At 40.3% G+C, this 17,674-nt stretch overlaps 2 protein-coding genes across 3 annotated transcripts; one reads left to right on the top strand and one right to left on the bottom strand.

The window, feature by feature from the left end:
• The first annotated feature begins 432 nt into the window (after window positions 1-432).
• wash1 (WAS protein family homolog 1) lies at window positions 433-7,810 on the top strand. Of its 2 annotated transcripts, none has more exons than XM_039808566.1 (11): window positions 433-584; window positions 1,754-1,894; window positions 2,079-2,190; window positions 2,338-2,484; window positions 5,405-5,541; window positions 5,631-5,766; window positions 5,856-6,051; window positions 6,139-6,306; window positions 6,485-6,643; window positions 7,172-7,240; window positions 7,336-7,810. In XM_039808566.1, the coding sequence occupies exons 1-11, from the start codon at window positions 577-579 to the stop codon at window positions 7,476-7,478; spliced, it is 1,416 nt and encodes a 471-aa protein (XP_039664500.1). In that variant the 5' UTR covers window positions 433-576; the 3' UTR covers window positions 7,479-7,810. The 2 variants fall into 2 exon arrangements, with proteins under 2 accessions (XP_039664500.1, XP_039664499.1); XM_039808565.1 differs by having other exon boundaries at window positions 7,169-7,240.
• Window positions 7,811-7,825: 15 nt separating this feature from the next.
• Window positions 7,826-17,656, bottom strand: ddx11 (DEAD/H (Asp-Glu-Ala-Asp/His) box helicase 11). The gene is made up of 28 exons (XM_039808564.1): window positions 17,531-17,656; window positions 16,837-16,980; window positions 16,545-16,760; window positions 16,350-16,436; window positions 16,104-16,240; window positions 15,621-15,675; window positions 14,950-15,057; window positions 14,647-14,734; window positions 14,073-14,275; window positions 13,828-13,902; window positions 12,902-12,979; window positions 12,767-12,813; window positions 12,589-12,668; window positions 12,445-12,486; window positions 12,300-12,367; window positions 12,179-12,217; window positions 11,941-12,079; window positions 11,272-11,403; window positions 11,064-11,176; window positions 10,909-10,981; window positions 10,056-10,159; window positions 9,812-9,961; window positions 9,616-9,684; window positions 9,393-9,493; window positions 9,044-9,128; window positions 8,854-8,929; window positions 8,581-8,735; window positions 7,826-8,486 (listed from the first exon to the last, which is right to left on the bottom strand). Exons 2-28 carry the CDS (start codon window positions 16,963-16,965, stop codon window positions 8,454-8,456), a joined length of 2,682 nt encoding a protein of 893 aa, XP_039664498.1. The 5' UTR covers window positions 16,966-16,980; window positions 17,531-17,656; the 3' UTR covers window positions 7,826-8,453.
• Between the last annotated feature and the right edge of the window lie 18 nt (window positions 17,657-17,674).

The raw sequence follows: 17,674 nt of genomic DNA, 5'->3' as shown, positions 1-17,674 counted from the left end.
CCTCATCATCTGCTCATTACTTTTGATAAACCGTACAGCATATTTAAACCTGGCATTTGCCTTTTTCTTATGTTCAAACTCTGGGCCATACCTAGCTTTTCCAGATGACACCCAGCTCCAAAAAGCTTCCTTAGCATCCACATGAAGTTCAGACACATATTCGTTCCATCCAGGTCTAATATTAAGCTTCCTTTTGTCCTGGATGAATAATTTACTGACATTCATTAAACAGTTCACAATTTTGTCATACATGATAACTATTTGACTATGATGTTTGTGACTCTTACAATTTAAGTTGTCACACAAAATAGCTTCAAGTGGAATATCAATGTTACTAAGACTACTATCACTCAGTGCATACCAATACCAATACCTCAGTTCATCCAGACCTTTCTGAGAGAACTTGAAGGCAACACTAACTTCGGCGTGGTCACGTGCCACGTGCGTGTCGCACAGAGATGCGGAAGTACAGAACCGTTGTTGTTTTGCTAATCAGAAGATAGCTTCTTATATACTGTCTATGGAAGATAGCCTAGCGAATTATTCTCGGTAACCGTTACCAAGCAAACAACACCCATGGTCAGGTGAGACTAACATTTTAATAAGACTACATTTTTCAGTATTACATATTATTAAATGTGTGTTGTTCGGTTTAAGGCTCACGGCGATTCTATCTTTAGCATGGACACAGCGGCGTCTTTCTTTTGACTGTCAAGTTAACGTCACACTATACAGATTATTTATTTAGAAGATCTTTGTTGTAAACAGCTTTAGTGAGGGTTTATTAGCTTTTAGATGTTAATGTGACCATATAACGGTACAGCTAGGGGTCAACTTAGCCAATTTACACATTGAAACCAAAACCTACATACGTTTCCAGCCTCGTCATGTGAGAGTCAGATGAGGTCGAGGATTGTTATATGGACGATTCCTTTTTGCTAAATCCTTTTCTGTAACAAGCAGGTGATTTAATTTTGTAATTAAAGTTAGAACTTACCTAACGGTCTGTCCCATAATGAGAAGTCATCTGCAATTTCAAGAACCACTGAGGATAGAATCTTTTTGATGATCAATGCTATTGACATTTTGAAAACTAAATCCAACAATACATGTAATACATTATATGAAAGGAGGAAAATTACTTCTAGAGGAAAACATTTTTGGGAAAACATTTTTAACCATACTGATTGGCAGAGGGCATGGCTATTACCAAATCAATTCTGTATCACCAATAAGTTAAAGGAAGTACATGTTAACATTTTACACAGTATATATCCTACAAATCTACATTTCTCCAAATATAAAAACACATTTTTGCAATGATGAGTTTTACAAAACTGTTTAACTGTAAGGTGAACTCTTTTAAGAATAATGTGTTTTTGTCTCTTATATATAACTTTGTATTATTGAAGTTTATTAATCCCCAGTTTAGATTTTTTATTAACACAATTTGAATTTTATTTTTTAAGGTCATATTCTTGTTTCTCTGTATCATTATAACAAATATGTGTCTGAAATGTTGTAGATTTAATTAAAAAAGAGGTCCAGGGAGTGTTGTTTGGTAAAGAGCTAAGGCTTTAGTTCACAATACTGGCTCTAAATAACTTTATGACAGTTTTATGGTGTTGGATCCAACAACAAGCATCGCTTTGAAAGAGTTGACTGAACCTTTGACTATCAAAATGAACAGACGTTCCCTTCCAGTTTCTCTATCATCAGCCTTGTTTTTGATTTATAAACTTTTTTCTTATAGGATGACCCAGAAGCACTGCCTGGAGGGCCAGGTGTACTCTGTGCCTCTCATCCAGCCAGACTTGAGGAGAGAGGAGGCTGTCCATCAGATAGCAGATGCATTACTCTACTTGGAGACCATTTCTACAGATATTTTCAGAAGGCAAGCCCAGAACCCGCCCCAGAAACTCAGCTCCCTGCAGAGTGCATATAAGGAAATGTGGAATAGGGTGTCACTCCTCTATATTGAAGTGTGTAATACAGTCTCAGACTTGTTTTCCTCTGTGTGTGGATGTGTGTACGTCCATTTTCATGTTGGTATGTATGTATGTGTGCGTTGCTTCCAGGGTGTCTGACAGTGTAGAGAAGAACCGCAGCCAGCTGCAGAGCGTCACTGACCGGATTAGACTAGCTCAGGCCCGTGTCGACAAGATCAAAGGCAGTAAGAAGGCCACCAAGGTAACGCAGCACCTCCACTTCGGCAGGCAGCTTTATATTGTTGAACCCATGATACACAATAGAGTCACAATAAAGGTGACAAAATCATTGAAAGCAATAATGTGTCCTGTGTCTGTCAGTTATATCAGCTCTTTTCTGTGTCAATAGGTTTTCTCCAGTGCTAAGTACCCGGCCCCAGATCGACTTCGGGATTACTCATCTATCTTTATTGAGGCTACAGACCCCTCCTCACAAACCCGCCCCCGACACAGGATACAGAATAAACTTCGACCCTTTGATGAGAAGGCCTTGCAGGTGAGATAAATACATTAATATGCTGATTATACAAGGAATTAATGCAACAGTAAGAAATGGGACTTTTCAAGAGTGCCATGGTTTCACAAATTGTTGGACAACTGATGTTTTGAAGCCCACAAGCTATAGTTCTATAACTAATGTAAAAGAGAAGAAAGTGTGTGCTAGCCTGATAGTGTTAGGGCCGCTTTATACAGCTGACACTGCTAAAACTGTAGGTTCAAAACAGGGATAAATAGAGGCATTATCAATTTCCATTTACATAGCTTTTATCTTAATGTCTCATAAACAACAATCTACACTAGAGAGTACCCTGAGCTCAGAGCTATCTTCTGTAAACAACTGGCTGATTGACAATATGCTGTCACTACATTTTCGTAAGACAGAGGCCATCTTGTTCGGTTCAAAATACAGATTGAATAGATGCTCGGAATTTAGGGTCAATTTGCATAATGTTGTGATCAGTGCAAAAACGTCAGTAAAATACCTGGGTTGCATCCTAGAAAACAACTTGGATCGCAGGAATATGGCCATCAAGGTTTTGAGTAAAGTCACGGGGCTCACAAAGTTTTTAGCCAGAAATTCTAAATTTTTAGAACGGTCAACAATGATCATCTTAGCTAATGCCTTCATTTTAAATCACTTTGAATTTGCATGTACCTCCTGGTTTGAAGGCCTAACAAATAGACTCAAAGGGAGGCTGCAAACAGCACAGAATAAATTAATAAGAGTAATTCTGAATTTGGGCCATAGGTCTCACATAGGTAGGTCACAATTTGTTGAGCTCAACTGGCTCCCTGTGGAGTCTCGTGTTACTATGTTAAGACTGACCATGATTCAGAAAATATTATTTGGTAGTGTCCCAATTTTTTTGTTGTGTCTTATCACTAAGGTAAAGGACACACACAATATTAATACTCGTGGCAGCATATCCGACCTGTGTCCTTATACATTTAAGACAGTGTTAGGGAAAGGAACATTTGCCTATATGGGGGCAGTTCAGTGGAACAAGTTAGATCGTCATATTCAAGTCATTTCCAGCCTGAACTCTTTTAAAAAGAGCATCAAGGTCTGGTTACTAGAGAGGGTTGCGGAATAGATTAAAGGGCAAGTTGCTATTTTTATTTATTTAAGAAAAATGTTTTTATGTTATGTCATTGAGTATCTTGTCTTGTCCTGATGTGTGTTGAGGACCACAATGGAAATAAGTCTTGGACTTTATTGTGTTTTTATCCTCGATTGTATTTGATGTCCTTTTATCATGTGTAAGGCACTCTCTTACAATTAAATAAATCAAATCAAATCAAAAATCTTACTGCTGATTATTATGACACAACTCTCACCCCGGTCATACGAGGAAAGGAGGACTTGGAGCTTAAGTCTCGACCCCTCCATATACTGTAGGAGCAAACTCCCATGACCCCATCATTCTGTCTTCTGTCCCATGACCAGGACAGAGTCCACTTTGCTCCTCCAGAATCCAGAATCACTGTCACTGAATCTACATCCAAACCCTTACCTATGATCCTGAGTAATGACCAAAAGAATGAAATTACTGATAGAGGTAGCCTACATGACTCCTCGCAGGGTGCCTGCCTGGGCTCACCCTTAGGGGCAAGGTTAAAAGCTCAGATATCCAGAAGGAGAATAGGAAGGGCTTCTCCTTCATTTTGGAAAGGAGCCAGTTGAAGTAATTGGAGAATTTGATGTCCCCTGGACACCTCCCTGAGGAGGTATTATATATCCTGTCTGATATGGAACCACCTCAGGATCCTTCAGGGAGGCAGGGAAGGACATCTAGGCTGTTTTGCTTAGCCTAGACCCAAACTTGGATTAGTGGAGAAAGATTGATGGCTCTTTAAAAAAAAAAAAAAAAAAAAAAAAAATCTTTTTCAACCAAATTTTACCCTAAACTGCACAGAATTCACACACATGCTTTGAGAGACAGGTTTTGGTTGCACCATAATAATTATCAACGGGCCAGGTTCTTCTGATCTGATAATGTCTGAATATTTTTTTTAAAACATATGAATGTAAATAAATACCTGCCTGGCTTAAAAAAAAAACTGGTAAATCCTCCCCATCGGACCTCCAGATTGACAAAAACTAAAACTGGTATTTCAAATAATTATTTGGCCTGGTCTGGATAAACATTTTTTTGTGGAAAAAATATAACACAAGCCTGTTATAAAGTATGCTTCACATGTTTGTGTCCCTATCTGCATGCCAAATGTTCTACTATATTGTTGTTATTCTAACTAATCATTTTCTTACATGAACAGCTGTTTTCTCAGGATTAGCAGCATCCATATTAAAAGTCATTCATCACTCCACCAGCACTGATAAGCTTTCACCCATTTCAGTCTCAATCTTTCACACCTACGATTTAAATAACCAACTGACAACTACTTAATGAAAAGTTGTGTGTGTGTGTGTGTGTGTGTGTGTGTGTGTGTGTGTGTGTGTGTGTGTGTGTGTGTGTGTGTGTGTGTGTGTGTGTGTGTGTGTGTGTGTGTGTGTGTGTGTGTGTGGCTCAGCACAGGCTCCTGCATTACTTATAGTGAACACCACAGTTTGTCCATTACCATCTTAGGAAAATGTACGAAAACCGGCATATTTTCTGCTGCGTCTGCTTGGTCTTGCAAATGTGTTGTTTTTTTGTGTGTGTATTTGTCAGAAAGGGTGAACAGGGAGAAATGAAAACACTGCTGGCAGTTTTCTCTGGTGCAGAAATGCATTATTCAATATCCCTCAGAAGCAATGTCCCCAGCCATATAATTTGGTATTGTAGTAGTGTGTGCGCGCCTGTGTATCTGCGTGCAGGAGCGCTTTGGTGACATTTGTGAATTGCGTTATTCAAGATTTAGTTGACATTTAACAGATCTGCCTCTCACTCTATGTCTGTATGTCTTTCTTTCAGGAGAAGTTAATGTATTTCCCAGTGTGTGTGAGCAAGAAGAAGAAATCTGAGGATGAGACAGAGGAGGGGCTGGGCAGTCTGCCACGCAACATCTCATCTGTCAGCTCCCTGTTGCTCTTTAATACTACAGAGAACCTGTGAGTCCACACACAAATAGACACAGAGGATAGCTGTGATTAGGATTTCAGTCTTTTCTTAATATCTTTGGATTTGTGTGCTTTTAAAGATATAAGAAGTACGTGTTCCTTGATCCTCTGGCGGGAGCAGTGACAAAAACACACACAACACTAGAGACCGAAAAAGAAGAGAAGCCGTTTGACGCACCATTGTCCATCACGAAGAGAGAGCAACTAGACAGACAGGTACCTCAAACACCGTTTTCCAACCAAAAAACATTGTTAATTTGACTATTTTATATGATTGGTTGTCTCTAATGTTTTCTCTCTAACAGACGGCAGAGTCTTATTTCTATGTGCCAGACCTGGGTCAGGTACCGGAGATAGATGTGCCATCTTTCCTGCCTGACCTGCCAGGCATCGCAGATGACCTGTCCTACAGTGCAGACCTCGGGCCCGGCTTCGCCCCGTCAGGACCCACACACAACATCCCTGATCTGCCGTCCTTCTCTGAGGAGAGCAACGCACATGGTACACACACACACACACACACACCTCACAATCTCATTGTGGTGTGTTGGAAGCTGTTTGTAGACTTTTCATCTCTTTCTCTTTCAGGATCTCCGCTCCAACCTAACATTTCACCTCCTCCACCACCACCTCCTCCTCCTCCTCCTGAGCCTGCCCTCACTCCCACCATTCCTGCAGGAGCTCCCCCTCCTCCCCCTCCTCCACCACCTCCTCCTGTTGACAGCCCCACAGAAGTCTCTCGGTTGCCAAGTTCAGGTTTGTGGCATGTGTGCAACTCAAATCTAGTACTGTCTACACACTATAGACTGGAGGAATATGATCGAGCTTGACAGTGTATTAAAGTGGTGAAAACCTGCTCCTACCTTGAAGATTGACATTAATGGGCTTAAACCCAAATTGCCCTGCCACCGCTGACTGTCTCCTCTGTCTGCAGGTCCTGTGTCTGGTACTCCCAACAAGGTGGTTGAGCCGTCAGACGGCCGTGCCAGCCTCCTGGAGTCCATCCGCAACGCCGGAGGCATCGGCAAAGCAAAGTTACGCAACGTTAAAAAACGCAAGATGGAGAAGAAGAAACAGAAGGAGCAAGAGCAAGGTGCCAGATTGTTTGAGTGGGGATGCAGTTCTCCTCGTGTTTTATAAACTGTTACACAATGCAGCTTTAAAAATGATGAGAAAGTCACGCAATCAAAGCTCAGCGTCACCAGTCCCTAGTTAGCATTCACCCATGAGTTTATACAGTGCATCACACTGCATGTCAGGGTTTGTGTATATATCTCATATGGTTGTCATCACAGTCCATGGCTTTGTTACCTTCGCTTTATAAACACCATTCTCATTAAAAGGTTGACTTGGTTAATTATATTTTAAATTGTCTGACCTAATATCAGTCGGCATATCTTTGCCTTCATTTCTGGTTGGCTGGCCAGGTCACAACCTAACATTTCATATTTGGAGAGCTGCTTATCCTGACTTACTAGATAACAAGTCTTGTTGTAATTGTGTGCTCCATTTCGAAGCGCAGCACTGGGAATGAGTGAAACCGTTTCACTGCTCCCATTACTAATTAAATAAAAATACAGATTGTATGATTATTTAGTAACTGTCGTTTGTCTCACAGCAGTGGGAGCAGCGTCTACTGGTGGAGACTTTATGTCTGATCTCTTCAATAAACTTGCCATGCGAAGGAAAGGTGAGGAAAACCTTTTGTCAGATGAGATTGAAAATACGGAAGCAGGTGGTTGCAACTGCATACAGAAAATGATGTGTCCTGTTCCCTTGTTGTAGGCATATCTGGTAAGGGTCCAGCGGGGGGGGAGTCGGGTGATCCTCCCGCTGGTACCAGCGGTGCATTTGCCAGGATATCAGATGTCATCCCACCACTTCCTGTGCCACATGCGACAACAGACGATGATGACTGGGAGGCATAACATGGACAATGAACACTTAAAGCATTGATAATGAAAGCCTTCGATAGTTTTGTGTACAAAGGACTTACATTTTCCTCCAATCACTTCACAATATTATAAAAAGTGATAAGTTCTCTTGCAGTGTAAAATGGCCAATAATTGGCTTCATAATGAGAAGTGCATTAGTTTGTAGTTAAACAAAACCTCACTAAAACTCCAATAATCAAACAATTTATTGATAATCATATTCATTGTAAAACATATTTTCATAATATTAGAACACTCTAACAATTGTGGAACCATTTCACTAACCACTTTCCATTAAATAAAAGTAATTTTTGAATTACATAACACTTAACATTGAATGCTTTAAATATTTAATATCTTCTTCAAGGGTAAATCAGTCACATAAATTCCTAAGATGGTGCTGCGTCTGATATCTTTGTAGTTTCTGCTTTAGTAATTCATCTCAACATACTGAATTTAAAAATCTATAACAGGTTCCAGACTGAATTCTAAGACATTGCAGGACTGATCCATCTGAGTCAATCTGATAAATGCCCCTTTGGCCTTTGTCTGCAGTGTGCCATCGTATACATTATGCATTCATTATTCTCTAATTCATCTTCACTTCTCTAAACCAGAGAGATTTGCAAGCCAAAACAGAACACAGAACAGAAAGAAATAGGCAAGTTGAAATGTAAAATAACGTACAGAGAAAAGAAAAACTGGCTCCCTGGTTGACCGTTGAACTCCAGCCAGGAGCAGTCAGAGGTTTGATGGCTTCAAAATGTAAACACAAAAGCAGCATATAAAGGGCTGCAGCGTTCTTGTGATAAGGAACGTATTACAGAGGCATTCTAATGATTTTTCAGTAATATTTTGTCATTAGAACACATTACACTTTCACAGTGGCCGCTGTTGCACTGGGTTTGCCCCGAAGTTCTTTCTAACCTCTGTCGTGGGAAATGTCCGTTGAGCCCATTGCAAGCGACACTACACCTGCTTCTGCTTCTTCTCCAGGAAGAACTAGGAAAGAAGAATATACAGACAACAGATGAAATATGATTTAGTCATGATACAGTGGTTTGAGTGTGGGTACATGAGTGTACTTGCTTCTCACCTTCCGTAAGGCAGCAAAAGCGGGGCCAAAAGTTGTGTGTGTGGTGGTGCAATCTTTGATCCACGCGGGAAGTTTAGAGAGCGTAGCAGGTCGAGAGTAACGTCTGTCACACAGCACAATGGAGGAATAGTCGCCACGGTGACGGATAGCTCTTCCTTTGGGAAAATTAAGTCAAATATATATTAACAACGATTATACTATCTTACTTGCTATGAAATCAATAATTGATTTTTTTTTTTATCATATCTGTAGTCAAGAATATTGCATCATTACCTATGGATTGATTGACAGCCTTCATGCAGAGGTTTTCTATTAGTGCTTGGCCAGGGCTCCTCCCTCCACTGTGAATCTAACAAACAAACAGAAATGTGACGAGATTGACGATGAGCTTCATCTCAGCACTCCTGTGACCTTGTATTTGTTTTGCCAGGTTTGTGGCTATGTGGACAGTTAGGATTCTCACCAGGTGTTTGTCCAGATAGGACATCTTTTCCTGCAGCTCTGGCGATTTGATGTTGGGATATGGCATTCCCACCATCACCACACACCTGCCACCACATGCACACAGAAACAAGAATTTAGTACCATATCTTTACTGGGCAGGCAAAAACCTCATAAATCAATGCTAGTGGTCACCCTAACATATCTGTCTGTGGTTTTTTTAGCTCGATGATACGTTTTCAAATAAGCCTTTTGTCATTTCCTGAAAAGCTACGGTTTTGTACAAACAAGGTTTTCGCCTGACAGTGACGATACGCTACCCATATGATATGCAACTGCTGGCTGTCAATGTGCTCACAAATTACACACACCTGCCCAGGTCATCGGAGAAATTGATGCCCTCACTCATTTTTCCTCCGACCACAGAGAACAGCAACGCTCCTGAGAGCCCGCCGGCGTCCACAGCACACCTCTGACAAAAGGAAGAGACATGCAAATAGTAACACGTGAGTGTCATTCGGAGAGGCAGTCACTCATAATGAACGTATTATTGATGTTGGTGATGAGGGCTGATGTTTGAGCACTGAATCTTACCTGGATACAGCGGGAGAACTCGCTCAGCACCTGCTCAACCTGGTTGGCTTTCTTTGGCTCCTGGAAGATCTGAGAAAGTAATTGCGATAGCTTAGAGACAGTCCGGAAAATTCACTTTAAGAATGATTCCCTTGACATATTGTGCCACCCTTGAGTTAAGGTGGGATAAAGACAGCTTTTTAGTGTGATGATGTACCTTCTTTTTGTTGGCCAGACGAGCCAGCGCACCGCTGGCCTCCCAGTGAGAAACAATCCGCCTCGAGTACTCATACGAAGGGAAGAAGCACACAACCCCGCCTGGGACCACGTTACAAATGTTGGAGAGAATGCGCCCTGTCTCGTCCATCTGTCAACAGGCACACAATAGCAGGAGTGCTTGCAGCTACATTCAAAGATAATACAGCAAGAACCTAACAGAACAGCATGTGTGAGTCGGTTACCATGCGTGGAGAGTCTCTGTTTTGGAAAGTAAAATCAAGCTCCTGACCGGATGGACCGCTGCACAAGACGAGGGGAAGAATGTTCTCGGGAGGAATAACATGACCTACAGACAAAGTTACCGGGGAAAAAGTTGTTATATTGATTTAAATATAACAAAACTATTTGATCATGTAAAATTATTTTACATGGTCAAATAAAAACAATATTTCATATACAATACAGTTCTGTTCTGACAGCACATTATGCAGTATGCAACATAACTAAGACTTTCTTGTCTATGCATAAAAAAGAGTGAACATTGGAACATCATCATCAATCATTTGAGTTGTGTTCAAATTTCACAGATCTTGTAAATCTGAGAACAAATTAATAGTACAGGTCTTTCATTTTGTGTGCCAGACAGTGTTGTTCAGGTGGCTTATGATACAACAATCTTCCTAGTTCAATAAGCAAAAATACAGCTTGTGCGATAACAGGCAGCAAATGTAATGTTCAACTGATCCTTAATATAGGATTTAATGCTTGTATACAGTGGACGGACAATTAATTCATGGCTTAGTTCACAACGTAGCATCATTTGCATCAGTTCTGAAATAATCTGTCACCTCAATCACTTGAAACAGGTGCGAGTTCATTGACACAATTCTTATATCTAGTCAATCTGCATGCATAACCCAAGAGAAAATTAGCACACATGCTAAAAATCTGTTACTTGAGTTTTTGTCAAGACGTATATTATTCATCAAAAAATTATTCACAGAGAGAAATAGTGATAAAAAATAATGAGAGTGCGTTATAAAAAGCACAAAAAGAGAAACTCCACAAAAAAAAAAAAAAAAATGGGCCACTCACCACAGGAGAACTCAGTGATGCGCTCCTCTCCCACTCCAGCAGAAAACAGTAGCTCTTGTTTGAAGTCTGAAACCTACATATTACATCTTTCAGAATGATACAACTCTTCCACAACAAAGGCTTAGTTTGTTTTTAGTGGATTTAATATAACTTACCGGCTGCATGGTTCCTCCTGCGATGATGACTGCTCTGCACTGCTTCAGCACCTGGGCAAAGTGCACCGCTGGATTCAACAGCAGGAACTTGACACTGCTCTCTGACAAAGTACCTGGACATTAAAACAGAAGGGGTATTTTCTATCGCTTTTATTTCCATACTGTTCTTTATTTGGAGTTGTGTTTTATTTATTTTTTTAAACGGTACCTTGTCTGTGCACCACCACTCTGCCGTCAGTGTTGCTGTTGGTGAGAGCCATGAAGAAACCTTCCACCTGCATCATGGGAGATGCAGACAGCACTTTCTCTGCCTCTGACCCCTGCTGGTCTGCTGAAGAAACTGCACACATGGGAGCATTACGGAAGAGATCAATCATGGTAAAAAACCAGAGGGATGCTACATTGTTCAGTGTGTGTTGATTGCAAAATGCCAGAGTGTAAGAAATGGCTGGATGTGAGGGGTATGGTTTGAAAAGAACAATCATAGCTGCACATGTAACTTAGATCCAGCTTAACCATAAACACTCTGAACATGCTAGTTTTCCAGTTTGATAACAACATACATGACATCTATTCTCTTGCCTGTGCACTTTACAATCAAGGGAATGAGGGAGATGTTTATGGTAGTAGTTATATTGTGGGTACTGTCTGCAAAAGTGCTTAGTCTGTGTAAAGTAGTAAAATGTCTATTCAGGGGAAAGAGAATTTCCACACATCCCCACCATGTAGTTCCATTATAACCAAATTCTTCTGATATTAAGTTTTTTTTTCTGAATAGGATCCCATTTCTTTCAATAAATGATGGCATGTTGCTACCGTAATGTCACATGTCTGCAATGATGATTTTAATATGTGGGTGGCAATACAGCCCTCTGACCTGGCAAAGGGCTCTGGTTGCTCTGCAGCGTTTGAAGGTAGCGGTTTAAGCCCTCAGTGCGTCGGTTCTCCTTGTTGGAACTGCTCGGAGTGTGCAAACTCACACCTGATCCTGCGTACTTCTCCACGAAGCCACCCAGCTGCAGAGTGAATACACGTGGGAGATTTATTAGATTTTACAGCGGATCACTCAATATTTATATGAGGCATAAATCAATACATATATATTAAATGCTTACTTTTCTGCTGATCAGGCTCTTCTCAAAGTATCTTTGTAACTAACGTGAAATGACATTGAAAAAAATCAGAGTTTGCAGGATGGATATGGTGTTTAGAAGCAATTTTAATACTTTCAACTACCTTAAACAAGTTGATATTGTCGATCTGAGCCTTGAAGAGGAAGTTGTTGATGGAGAGCATTTCAGTTCCTAAAGATAGAGAAACAATGTTTTCTTAGATGTGTATTAGTGTGTGTTTATGTGTGTGTATTACTGTATTCACTAACCTGTTTGTGTAGTCTGGCTCTGTGGATTCTGCCCCACCTTTCCTGCAAGGATAACATTTACATCATAATTGGAATTGTCCAGCAATTTCCCCTCCTACCCATCTTGCAGATTGGCAATAATAATCAAAAACTGAACACACTCACCTCCCAGCACCCGGACAAGCCCCTCAATCACAAACAGAATCTGTTTGATGTACATCAGGTTCTTTGCCTTCAGTCGGCTCCTGATGTTGTGAAAACATAAACAACAAGAGTCAGGAGGGTGGAGGACAATATTGAATTTCTGAATGAGTGCATTGTGTGACCCTGCGTATATACTCACTTATAGCGGTCAGCATACTGGGTGAGCTGCGAGTGGACACGGCAAAGCTGTAGAAGATTCACAACTCAGTATATTGCAGAGAACATGCGTAGTTTAAACCTACATTTTGTACATGATGTGTATGAATCGGTTTACCTGAGCTCCATTGAGCTCTGCACTGTGTATACAGGAAAGTGTGTCACTAAGATTGTGAGCTTCATCTATGATCACCACCTGTAAAAAAAAAAATTATATATATATATATATATATATATATATAAAATTTCTGCTATCAGTAATATGACAAATCAATTCACTTCAAGTTGTTGAAACTGACCACACAATCATCATTTACATTTTTGTTCAGAAATATTATTGCTGTGTGCCAGGGGTTAAAGAGGTTAAACTACTCATGACATTTTTTTTTTTTCAATAATTAAATTGGGCCCCTGGTTAGCTCACCTGGTAGAGCGGGCACCCATATATAGAGGTATACTCCTCGACGCAGCGGCCGCAGGTTCAACTCCGACCTGCGGCCCTTTGCTGCAGGTCATTCCCCTTCTCTCTCCCCTTTCATGTCTAAGCTGTCCTATCCAAATAAAGGCCTACAAATGGCCAAAAAATAATCTTAAAAAAAATAAATGATAATAATAATAATTAAATTACTAGGGCTATAGGAGCCACATATTGTATGTTGTTTATGGTCTCATTTAAATGATGTATTGATTATTATATTGTGCACTTATATTGTAGGTGGTGGGCGTTTTCATCGCGGTTTGAGTGGAAGTGATAACATATTTTTTGGGGGCTTTGACAGAGAGGGGGTAAAGCCTGGGAGCGAACACTTTCTGTTGGCCGTCGCACTAACGCACTTATTTCGACTCACAAAGTAACTTTAAATTTGGTAACTGCAGTACTAGCGGTATTTTACATGTGGAGGAATAAATCATTGCAATACAATGTCGAGCGCGTCACAGTGTGTTTATGCATCGCTCAGTTTTCAGATTTCCATGATAATACTGACAATTGCTGAACAGAAAAAACAAAGATAGAATCAAAAATAACATCTAATCCTACAGTACCTGACCCTTCAGCTGGACCCCTGCTGCCTTCCTTGTAGCTTCATGAAGCAACATCTGATAGGGCAACACCACCAACTATGCAGACACAATAAACATAGGCCATACAGATTAACACTTAAACGTGAATCGGCTTATAAAAAGTTAATGACAAAATAAAAATACTTTAAAGAAATTTAGGAAAAAATGTTCTCCAGAGTCATGAGACACAGGAATGGATGAACTGAGTACAAAGAGGGCAGTGTTACCTGTGCGGAGGGAACAGCGAGGCGTGTGGCATAGTAAGGACATGAATGTGTCTCTCTGCCCAGCTTCAACATCTGTTCTATATCGTGGACTGTCCCCAGAACATCGTCCCTCATCTGCTGCAGTGCTGAAGCTTTATAATAGGGACACACACTCTTTGCTTGGCCTCGCTTACGTTTGACACCCTCTTCATGATGCGGCTTTTCTACAAAATGGCAGAAAAGGCAGCGTTGTAAGCAAAACTGGTCTTATTTATTTTTATGTTTTTAGACAGCTTTTGAATTATCTTATAGAAATATGATTCATAATTCTATAATGGCATTTCTGTTTAATTCTGATTTGTGGCATGTTTTGTGTTGTCTGCCTAATGTTGTCTGCCTGTAACACATTTTTATTGCTGCCTATCTTGGATCAGCACACTCCTGAAAAAGGTTTTTAATTGATGAAGCTTTCCTAATTCAAATAAAGGTTACATGAAATTTTGAAAGTGGCAAATCTCTTACAAGCTTGAAGTTATCTGGAAATTTTATTCTGTAAGATCAGTAGTTCTGGAGCTAGTGTGGGAGGGGCTCTCACCATGTTTGTTTTTCTGCATCTCAATGCAGCGGTCGTTAATGCGCTGGATGCTGCCCAAGCGACGCACCTCCTCGTTGACACACAGATTCTGGAAAGTACAGTTTTATGTTATGTTATACTGTCAGATGTCATGTTTAATTATCATGTTTTTTCTGACTGAATACAAGTAACACTTCCTGTTTAATGCCAAGCCTTGTGTAAGGTGGATCTAAATTTATATGTAATGTACTGTTTTTGAACATCCTGTATTTTAGCATTTTAATTAAAATCTTGAGCCGTGTGTGTGTGTGTGTGTGCACATACCTGCCGTGAGCCAAGGGTGACCAGACTGATGTCCTTGCTGAAGGGACTCTTTTGAACCTCATGGACAAATTGGGCTAGCTGGGAGTGAGTGCGACTGCAGTAGTAAATCTGAGAACATGTATATGTACAGTGTAAAGCCTCACTTCAGGGTAATGTGTGACACTCATTATTATTATGTTTTATATCAGTGGGACACTCATCCTTACAGTTACAATGTGAAATGTTTCTCTTAGTTAGGGCTGGGTATCGTTCAAAAGTATTTGATACCGGTACCGATACCAATACCAATACCGTGACTTCGATATCGGTTCCTAAACGATACTTTGTTCGATACAAAATTTATAAAACAAAAAGAAATTACAACATTACAGCACAAATCTTTGTATTTATTGTCCAGCACCTACTACGTAAGCCTCTGTGTGTAACGTAGAGTTTTTCCTGCGTGTCTCTAGGACATGTAACGTTAGACAGCCAATCCCAAACATTATTAGATCTTGGTAGAAGCATGCTGTGTGCTTATTGGCTAAATGACGCTGATGAGACTTACTCCTTAGGTATTGAAATTGGGTATTGGATGACAAGGCATTTCTCGATATTCAATACATCAGAGGCAATTCAGTTGTTGCCTAAAAAGTATTGAATTCGGACCCAGCCCTACTCTTAGTACACACCTTAGTAACATGTTCTTCAACCAGGTCGTCGTCTGAGTCATCTTCAGCACAAAATCTGAGCATGAGAGCAAACGCACCCTTCTGTCATTGTCTGTCACTGTGATGTAGGGCTGGGCAATATATCGATATCAATATATGAGGCTAGATATCATCTTACATTTTGGATATCGTAATATCCAAAATGACACAAGTGTTGTCTTTTCCTGGTTTTAAAAGATCATATTTTCTAAATTTACCAGACTGTTCTAGCTGTTCTATTATTTGCCTTTACCTACTTAGTCATTATATCCACTTTATTGATGATTATTTATCTAATATGTCATTGTGTAAATATTTTGTGAAAGCACCAATAGTCAACCCGCAATATTGATAGCGATGTATTTGGTCAAAAAAATTGTGATATTTGATTTTTCTCCATATCGCCCAGCTCTACTGTGATGTATCATTTGATATGATTGGTAACCAATCAATGGCTGCCCTCACCTGCTCCTGGTCTTTGACTCGTCATCACTCTCATATTCTGCGATGATAAGCTCCTCATCCTCTTGATCTCCTTGTGCGTCTGTTTGTTCCTCTTTACTGAGCTGGAGTAATTTGAATGCCTCTTCATCTTCACAGCTCTACAGGAGACACACACACACAAAGACTTTCATATACTGAGTTGTAGACTTGACTTACAGTGATTGTAAATTTTTCGTACATTTCTGATACCTGTGTAAGATCACTTACTTTTCTTTTCATTGCATACTTTAGTTGAACGTTGTTTCTGATCATTTCTAATCGTTCTTCCCTCTTCTTTCTTTTCGATTCCTCCTCCTGACACACAAAAAACATCCAATAATATTCAAAGCCAGAGCAAGTGCGAAGCCAAAATTCCCAGAGATCCACGCCAAGGTCACATCTGAAATACATTGACATTCTTACCTTTAACTTTGACACCAAATCACGTTCTGCCTTTTTTTGAACAAAATCAGTGATCCAGTCAGGCTCTGCTGAGGAGCTGCTGGTGGAGGACTGAGCAGTAGAAGTGGAAAGAACTGCTTCTCCATCATGCAGCAGAGCAGCTGCCTCCTGTCTCCTCTTCTCCTCATAGTCTGTGAGCCAGCTCAGCGCTCCACAAATCAGACTCAGAGACTTACCCTGGATTAAAGCATATACACAAAATTAGCAATAAAATCAAATGGCTTCTGCTGTACTTTCTCTTATGCATACACACCGTTCCAGTAGGACTTTCAAAGATTCCAACTTTGCCCTGGTCAAGTGCACTGTACAAGGCTTGCATAAACTGCTCCTGGATGTTATAGGGTTGGTAGGGAAATGGAAATTGGGCCCTGCCATTCTCCATGCTCGTGAACCTCTCCTGGAAGATGACACAGGGTTAACTCAATAAAACATTTCAGTTCAGGTATGTTCATCGTGAGCATCAACTGAGCAGCCCACACAGTGTGTTTAGACTGGATTGTATTAACTTTAGCTACAAGCCTTAACTCCTGATAGTGATGTTGTGTCTAACAATAAGCACCCAGACAGGCGCCAAATTCTGCTTTATGATTGGATTCTGCTTTTGTGCAGAATGATCAATCAATCTTATCAAAGTCCTGACGAATTTCTGATTCAGTTGGCCTCATTTTATTACATTAACGTTACCTCAATTTACCACAACGAGTAATTCATCATTTCACTTAGAGCTTTTCCAATTCGTCTATATCTATAGCTACATGTTATGTCAAGCATCTAGCTAACATTAAAGGTTGTCACTGCATATCTTGAAACGAAAACTTTATCGCTAACGTTAGCTGTCTCAAATGTGTAGCTAGCTAACTATAACCTCCTTATTAGTTGAAGTCCTATAGCTACTGCATGCTGATCGAAATATTTAAAGATATGATCGATATATAACAGCTTCTTACCCGCAGATCTCCTCAAAAAGGAGATTTTACGTTCAACTCCTGGCTATTCAACAACCGCGCCAACAGACAGCAGGGACCTAATCTGACCAATAGCGAGCAAGAAAAAACAAAGAGTGCTTGTTTTACTATAATGATGTGGTTGCG

The sequence above is a fragment of the Perca fluviatilis genome, chromosome 8 (genome assembly GCF_010015445.1).
Source record: "Perca fluviatilis chromosome 8, GENO_Pfluv_1.0, whole genome shotgun sequence".
Taxonomy (NCBI): domain Eukaryota; kingdom Metazoa; phylum Chordata; class Actinopteri; order Perciformes; family Percidae; genus Perca; species Perca fluviatilis.
This window is presented reverse-complemented; position numbering and strand designations above follow the sequence as displayed.

Bases quoted from the DNA above. Each gene is read 5' to 3' on its own strand.
- wash1 (XM_039808565.1), top strand. The intron at 5,542-5,630 runs GTGAGTCCACAC...GTGCTTTTAAAG, and splicing joins TTTAATACTACAGAGAACCT to ATATAAGAAGTACGTGTTCC. The intron at 5,767-5,855 runs GTACCTCAAACA...TCTCTCTAACAG, and splicing joins GAGAGCAACTAGACAGACAG to ACGGCAGAGTCTTATTTCTA.
- ddx11 (XM_039808564.1), bottom strand. From the start codon at position 16,965: ATGGAGAATGGCAGGGCCCAATTTCCATTTCCCTACCAACCCTATAAC. The intron at 16,241-16,349 runs GTAAGTGATCTT...TGTCTCCTGTAG, and splicing joins AGTATGCAATGAAAAGAAAA to AGCTGTGAAGATGAAGAGGC. The intron at 11,404-11,940 runs GTCAGAGGGCTG...CCATGTGTGCAG, and splicing joins CAACCAGAGCCCTTTGCCAG to TTTCTTCAGCAGACCAGCAG.